The 7,922-nt window shown below is 26.0% G+C and overlaps 5 protein-coding genes across 5 annotated transcripts; 2 read left to right on the top strand and 3 right to left on the bottom strand.

Moving 5' to 3' along the window:
• Nucleotides 1-124: 124 nt before the first annotated feature.
• On the bottom strand, nucleotides 125-1,319 carry ENU1_113210 (hypothetical protein; the record flags this gene model as incomplete). Its single annotated transcript, XM_008859621.1, has 2 exons — nucleotides 125-342; nucleotides 398-1,319. The coding sequence occupies 2 exons, from the start codon at nucleotides 1,317-1,319 to the stop codon at nucleotides 125-127; spliced, it is 1,140 nt and encodes a 379-aa protein (XP_008857843.1).
• Nucleotides 1,320-1,551: 232 nt separating this feature from the next.
• ENU1_113200 (hypothetical protein) lies at nucleotides 1,552-2,631 on the top strand (the record flags this gene model as incomplete). The annotated part of the gene is made up of 1 exon (XM_008859620.1): nucleotides 1,552-2,631. The coding sequence occupies one exon, from the start codon at nucleotides 1,552-1,554 to the stop codon at nucleotides 2,629-2,631; it is 1,080 nt and encodes a 359-aa protein (XP_008857842.1).
• Nucleotides 2,632-2,703: 72 nt separating this feature from the next.
• On the bottom strand, nucleotides 2,704-3,555 carry ENU1_113190 (hypothetical protein; the record flags this gene model as incomplete). The annotated part of the gene is made up of 1 exon (XM_008859619.1): nucleotides 2,704-3,555. One exon carries the CDS (start codon nucleotides 3,553-3,555, stop codon nucleotides 2,704-2,706), a length of 852 nt encoding a protein of 283 aa, XP_008857841.1.
• Nucleotides 3,556-3,635: 80 nt separating this feature from the next.
• Nucleotides 3,636-5,249, bottom strand: ENU1_113180 (leucine-rich repeat containing protein; the record flags this gene model as incomplete). The annotated part of the gene is made up of 1 exon (XM_008859618.1): nucleotides 3,636-5,249. One exon carries the CDS (start codon nucleotides 5,247-5,249, stop codon nucleotides 3,636-3,638), a length of 1,614 nt encoding a protein of 537 aa, XP_008857840.1.
• Nucleotides 5,250-5,481: 232 nt separating this feature from the next.
• Nucleotides 5,482-6,624, top strand: ENU1_113170 (hypothetical protein; the record flags this gene model as incomplete). The annotated part of the gene is made up of 1 exon (XM_008859617.1): nucleotides 5,482-6,624. One exon carries the CDS (start codon nucleotides 5,482-5,484, stop codon nucleotides 6,622-6,624), a length of 1,143 nt encoding a protein of 380 aa, XP_008857839.1.
• Nucleotides 6,625-7,922: the final 1,298 nt, after the last annotated feature.

Below are 7,922 nucleotides of genomic sequence, written 5' to 3'. Positions count from 1 at the left end.
ATTTTTTATTTGACAAGTAAAATATAAATTTATAATAAAAAGAATAATCAAATTAATTAATATTGATTAGTAAAGACAATACATTTATTCAAATAAATAAGTAGTCAAACACCAATGCAATTACTTAACTAAGTTCTGGGTGACGTTCAATATAATCCCTTACATAACCAAATTTCATTACTTCTTCATCTTTTTTTAATTGAAGTTTTTTTCCTAATAATTCTGGTTTACTTTTTCTAAAGGAATCAGCTTGGTTTAACATTTTATCGACTTGTTCTCTTTGGTCATCAGTAAAGAAATCCATATTAAGAATAGCCTGAGACAAGACTTCAACAAGTGCTTCTATTTAATATTAGTAACAGGATATAATTTTGTAAAATAATTAAAGACAACAAACTAAATTGAGATTTAATAACACAACACTCAAACGCTTTTTTGAGTAAGAAAAATGGAGTAGCAAATTTTCTTCCATTATCATCGTCAAGACCATTTAATTCTTTTATCATTGAAATATAATTTGTTTTTGAATGTTTTGATGCACTAAAAATAATCTTAAGATCTCCAAGAGCTTTAATAAAACTACCTACATCTTTAGGATCACAAATTTGAATTAAAATTTGAGTTGTATTTAATCCAGATTCATTTAAATAACTTCTAAGTTCTTGTTGGTTTGTAATATTATTTACTTGTGGTTGAGGAGTAATATCTTCAATTTTAGCAATAAGATCATTTAATTTGTTTACTTCTTCTCTATTAAAGATTTCAAATCTTGATATATCCTTTGATAATGAAAAAAAACATTGAAGGTCTCTGCATTCGATTCGATTGTTACAAAGACTATCTGAAACAACCCTTTTGAATAATTGATATAATGTTTCGTTTAATGTTTGAGTTAATTTTCGATAATCAACTTTCTGAATATTAGGCATATTTTCTTTAATTTGTGTAACACATTTTTGAAGTTCCCACACAACTTCACCAAAAGGATCAGGATATTTATTGTCTTCAATCACATTTTCTAATCTATTAGTTATTTCATCTGCAATAGTATTCATCTGAAGAGGTATATCATCTTCTTTAATTTCATATCTCTCTTCTTTTAAAATGTCTCTTTGAGATTCCATTGAATACTCTGTATTATTATAAGGTTCATTTTTTATTGAAATTCCACTTAATAAAATACTTTGAGGTAATTGAAATCTTGCTGTATTTCTTTGTTCAGGAAAGTTATCTTCCCTCAAAAAATCCGGAAGATCAGAATCATCATTATCTACGTTTTGATTAAATTCTGGAGATTCACATGGGTTATATCTTTTCATTTTTATTTTCTGAATCTCCCTCGTTATTTATTCCAGTTTTTTTTTTGTTTTTAATTTTTTTATTTCATAATTCAAAAAGCAAAAATGAAAAACTAAATACAAATCATAAGAAGAAATATAATTTAAAAGGTGAAAAAGAATAAAAAATTTAAGAGATAATTTAAAAAAAAAAATAATCCAAAAAGGTAAAAAATAGTTGAGAGATGAACTAAAAAAGGACTAGTTAAAATAGATGGAGGAAAGTATTCATAATATTGAGCTCAAACAATTTGTCTTTGAAAAGTATATGGACAATAGGGCTGTTGCAGACAAATATTTAATTGACTCAATAACAACAATTAATCAAAAAGATGATGAGACACAAACAGAGGTTAATTCTTTAAAACAGCGTATTTCTCAGTTAGAGACTGTGGTAGTTCAATTAGAAGAAGAGAACAAAACATTAAAAGAAACAATGGAAAAACAAATAAAAGAAAAAAGTGATGAGCTTGAAAAAATGAATCAACGGTATTCTCTTTTAGATTCTATATTAAAAGATGTTGTTAGTAATCTTGAAGAAATGAAAAACCAAAACAAAAATACTTTAATGCCAATTAATGAAAAAAAAGAAGGAAATGAAATTCCTGAAAAAATACAAAAAGAAAATGAAGAATGTAAGACGAATGTTAATAACGAGATTGTATTTAAAAAAGATGAATCAAATGAAAATGAAGTTTCAAAAAAAACATCACCTATCACTGAAGTTGCTGAAACTCAAACCAAAGATGAAGAAAAAAAAGAGATAGAAGTAGATGAATTAGAAGAGGAATTATTACTTGACAAAGAATTAAAGTCTCAAATAGAACAGATTAGTACAAAGAAAGTTATTGATGTTATTTATAAAGGAACTGAAGATGGTTTTAGTGCTGAAGAGTTTAATAGATGTGTTGGAAGTTACAAGAATATATTATTTGTTATAAAAACAACAAAAAATGAAGTATTTGGAGGTTATTGTAGTGATGTTCCTGTTGTCGATGATATAGCACGAGGAGTTTTTGGAGATAAAGACCATTTTGTATTTACTATAAAGGACAATATCCCTATTAAGTTTGTTAAAAGAGAAATAAATTCATATAGTACTTGGTTATTCCCTGATGATTCAGAGAATATTCTTTGTTTTGCTGGTGCTTTTTTGATTAGTGGAAATTGTGGAGAGAACGAAGAAAGTAGATTGTCTGGTAATTTCAAGAGAGAGTATGAAGACAATGGTCAAACAATTATTGACCATCCAAATTTCAGAGTTAGTGAATTCTTTGCTATTCAATTGGAATAAAGTAGTTATGCTATTTATTTACAATAAAAAAAAATAAACCATTTTACATCTAACCAAATTGAATTGATTTTTTTATTGTCCACTTTCGAATCCACGATTTAACATAGATGTTGATTGACTTAGTTGGATAGGTTGTGATGGAAAAGTTGGAACAACCACTTCATCATCTAATAATGTTCCTTCTCTACTATGAATCACCTTTTCTTCTGTTAAACTTGAAACTGGTTTTTGTTTTTCATGAAAAATAATTTGAGGTTGTAATTTTTGTTCATTTAGTTTTTGGTGTTGAGAACATTTTACTTTTGCAGATGGTAAAGACTGACGGTCAATAATTTCAAATTCACTAGAGTCTTCTTCTGAATCTCTATATTCTATTTGTTCTTTGATACGATGTAATTTTTCACTTAATCCTTTTTGTGGTGATTCTGTTTTGTGAATATTTGGAGTTGTTTGTTTTAATAAATCTTTCTGATTTATACGATGGTGAGAGGTTTTTCTTTCTTGTTCTTTAAAAATTCCATTCCAAATATGTTGTATTTTTTCTTTATTATCATTTATAAGTAATTTTTTTGGTTTGGTTGATGTTTTTGATGATGTTTCAACTTCTTTTTGAGTTGTTATTTGTTTTCTTTGAGCCAAAGAACCTTTCACTTCTTTTTTGTGGTGTTGTTTCTGTTGTTTTTGTTCTTCTTTTGTATTTTTTATTTCTTTCATCATTTTAACCCATTTCTTTATTTCTTCTGGAACTTGAGGTACTTTAAACCCAGCAAGTGAGCCAATATCTTCTAAGTACCTTTGTTTTTCTTTCTCAAGAGACTGTAATAAAGGAACAAGTAAATCAAGGTTTTTAGTAATTTCAACATTCAGTGTTTGAACGTTGTTTAAATGCATTTGTTTTACTACTTCCTTAAAAGAATTATTCATTTTTATTAAATGTAAGTTCTCTTCATTTTCTCTTCTCATAAATAATAAAACAAAAAGGTTTACTAAAAAAAAATAAAGTGTTATTCAACCATTGTTTGTTCAGCATTTTCGTTTGGATAATTATCTTGAGTTGTTTCTTGCTGAGGTTCCCATCCTAATTCTTCTTTAATTTTATTTGTTTCTAAATCTTTTAACTCTTTACGTTCTTTCTCAACATTCCTAACTAATTCTGCTACATTTATTTCTACACCAAATAAATTATTATTTAATTCTATACTTGTTTCTTCATTTTCTAAATCGTTTGAGAGCTGAACAACATGTTGAAGTGATTTTTGAATTGCATTTGATGAAACAATAGGGATTTTTACAACCATCTCCATTTGACTTTCATTTACTCCACTTACTTGTACAAAACATCTTTTTTCTTTTCTGCAGTACGCTGTTTGAAGTAATGAACTACACAACTCCTTTTTGACAGTAGAATAAGGAAATATTTCTACATCAGGAACTAATGAATATTCTGTTTCAATTAACGCTTGATTAATTTTTTCCCCTACTTCTCTCAAGAAATTACGACTTGATTTATATTCGTCCTCTGTATAATCCCAACTACCTTTTCTAAATAATTCAACTTTTTCTTTAATAACTTCTAATAATGCTTCATCATCTAATAATGAAAGACCAATATTTTTACGTTCAACATGAACACTTTGATCACTTGGTTTTGTTGTATTAGAAGTATTGACATATTTATGTGGATTTAAATCTACCTTATTACCATTTACATAACTGTCTATTCCAAATTGGCTTGAAGGAAGTAATTCTGCAATTTTATCAATGAAATGTTCGTCTTCTACAACAGGATTTCCTTCTAAATGAATATCTGTCAATGAGAAAAGTTTACTGAACGCACGTTTCATATTTTGAAAAGATTCAATCAAATTATTTCTTACACTTAATCTTTGAAGATTAAAAAATGGACGACATCCATCCAATGAGGTTAATAAATTATTATCAATAACTAATTGTGAGATTGAACCAACAAATTGAATATCAATGAATTCTATTACATTTGTACTCACATCAATCAAATCCATTGGTCTTTCTCTAATATTTTCTAATACCGCAATTTGATTTTTTGATAAATCAAGTATTTTGAGGTGTGGGACTGTTAATGCACTAAAAACATCTTCTGGGATTTTTGTAATTTCACAATTTGATAATTTTAGAACTTCTAAATTCTCCCATACTTCTTCTCGTTTTTTGAGTATATTGAAAAAATTATCTGATTGGGACTTAGTCATATTCCAAACTTTAAGTTCTTTTAAACGAGATTGAAGAGTATTTGGAAGATGCCAAGGTTGTTTTGTTGTTATTTCAAGTGAAGAGACATTTGTCTTTTCAAGAAATGATAGTTCTAAAATAGTACCTTCTATTTCTTTTGGCTTATCATCATCATCCCCAATTGATAATTTAGATATTTGAGATAACATCATTGAAAGAGTTGGGTCTATAGTTTGTGGGGCACAAATTGTATTGAGAAATACTACTTGCGTACAGTTAATACAAACATATCCATTTTCATTTTTATTTTCTACTGTTTTATAAAATAAGTCAAGTTGAAGTTTTAGTGTTTCCAATAAGGAACTACTTGAGTTTTTGGGTTTTAACAGTTCACTTAGTTTTGAAATCATTGTTTGCTTATCTTTCTTTTTAAGATGAAGAATTTTCAAGTTCTTTTTAATACTCTTATTTATTTTAACAATAAATAATTTTTATGTCTAGTAACTTAAAAATGAAATAAAGTCATAAGAAAAGACAAACACAAAAAAGAATGAAATGAAAAGACAATGGTATTAAAGTACCAAAAAAGTATTGAAAAAGAAATTATAGTCTTCAAAAAGTGAAGCAGGTATATTAAACTGAATGGGGCTATATACTAAATATGAGGTTTGTATTCGAAGAATACACTTTAAAACATTATGTAAAAATGAGTGTTGTGTTAAATGGAGAAAAGGAATTTGCCCATGGAATAAAGGAAAACAAACAATAAAAGGATTTTGTTTTGGTTCTTCATTTGAAACTTCAGCATTATTGATTCAAATTATTTCAAGAGGTCATATGAAAATAATCATCCGTATCATTAATGAGAGTTACAAAGGAAAGATCATTATAACTAATAAAAATGGAAATTGGGTATGGACTGTTTCTGGTGATATTGTTAATGTTGAAGGAAATGTTACCAAAACATATTGGAATCAACTCAAAGGCATTAAATCAGAACAAATTACAAAAGAGAGCAAAGAAGACTTGCCTCTTAAGACAAAAAAAATTGACCCTGACCAATTATTATTAAAAGAAATGCTTGTCAGAGATACTTATCAAATTAGAAATGAAGATATTACTCCTAAGACTAAAGAAATGTTTATTTCACAAAAGTATCGATTGGAAACTGCTGTCAAGGAAAAACGATTTGATGAAGTGATAAAAATTTTAAAAGAAGATTGTGTTTATAAAATGAATTTAGAGCTTTGTCGTCAACTAATTAAAAAAGTAAATTGTCAAGGGAATGAGGTATTTTGGCTTGGATGTTTAATTCAATTTAGAAAAGAATTAGTAAGGAATGACACATTAAACTTAAAGGAAGTAATTGTCATTGGTAAGATTGTTGGAGAAATTGAAGGAGTATTATCTATGATAGAAAATTCTATTGCTAACTGTTGTAAGATAACTGCTAATGTATTAGCCGACAGGTTAGTGACTTGTATTGTTGAAGAAACAAAATATTTTAAAATCAATGGAATTATACAAGAAAAGATTGTTGGAGAAATTAAGAACTTATTGCTTCAAGTAAAACAAGAAATGAGTATGACTAAAAATGAAAATGACTACCCATTTGTGATGCAAATGTTTAATAATAAAGTTACAAAAAGAATAGTAATGTTTGATTCTTGGGAAATACTTGTTCTCAAATATTCACTCGATGAAATTAGTCAATGGTGTTCTTCAAATAACATTGAGTTTACTATTTATCAAGAAGCACTACACTCTAAGCTAACTCAGTCATAATAGAATTTACCAATGTTTTTAGACAACTGTTTGATTATTTCATAAATTTAATAAAAACACAAATGAGTATTGATTAGTGCATTTTTTCATAGGAATATAATTTTTGTTTTAGTTTCTGTAAAAAGAATATTCTTATTATTAAATTTGCTTCTTCCTTATTTTTTAAAGTAAGAATAGAATAAAATTATAACTCAAAACGTCAAAAATATGAGAATATTTTCATTATTTCTAAAAATAAACGATAAAAAAAGATAAATTATTAAATATTGATTTTTTATAGAAATACCTAAAAATAATAATTTAAAATTTTACATCAATCTTTTTAATTGTTCGTTGTAATTTGTATTTTTAAATATTTAATAAGACAGTCATGACTTATGGTTAATCTTCTAATACCTGTTTATAAAATTGTAATATTCTTGAAGTCTTTATAATTAAGAATTGCTCTAAACCAATCAAATGAAGTTATAAGTTCTAAATTCAACTCAAAAATAACTGTTATTATCTCTAGTTAGCTGTCTTGTTTGGCTATAAGTCTCTTAAAGGATTTTCATAAAGACATTTTGTATTTAAAAAATGAAAAATATATTATAGAACAAATAATAACTTGACACTTTATGAACAAATTTGAAGCAGTTATGATTCCTATTTAAAAAGTATATTTATAAACAAGGAATAATGGTTAGTAATAAATGAAGTTATTGTTTATTTTTGTGTTAAAATGAAATTTCATATTCATTTATATTTAGACTATTGTATTGACTTGAAAAAAAAAGAAAAACTTAATAATTAACAAAAATTATCAAAAATTATAAATGTTGATGTTACATTCATTTTGAAAGTACATAACTTTTTAATACAGCTTTTATTCCTAAAAAATAATATACAGGGAATTAGGTTATAAAGAAATTTGAAAAAGGTGCAGTTTATTTAAAGACTAGTATCAACTACTGTCATTTGAACAAATATAAATAACATACATGTTGGAGTATCTCATGAGTTGTTCTGAAATAACAGAAGATAGAACATGTACTTTCTTTATTAGTAAAAAGTTATGGTACAAACATCAATTGAGTTTATAATACGATATAATTATTTAATATATAACCAAATGCATAATTAATTTGTCTTTTGATTGCTTCTTCCTTCTTTTAATTCCTTCTTGTTTATTCTTCTCAACTCAATTTTTTTTTTTTTGATTAATTTATTTAGAAATTTATTATAGTTCTATTATAATATTATAATAGTTTTTTGTTATAAGAATAAAATTATCAAAAATAACAAAAATTGATTATATA

This window comes from Entamoeba nuttalli, assembly GCF_000257125.1.
Source record: "Entamoeba nuttalli P19 unplaced genomic scaffold asmbl_4777, whole genome shotgun sequence".
NCBI lineage: Eukaryota > Evosea > Mastigamoebida > Endamoebidae > Entamoeba > Entamoeba nuttalli.
This window is presented reverse-complemented; position numbering and strand designations above follow the sequence as displayed.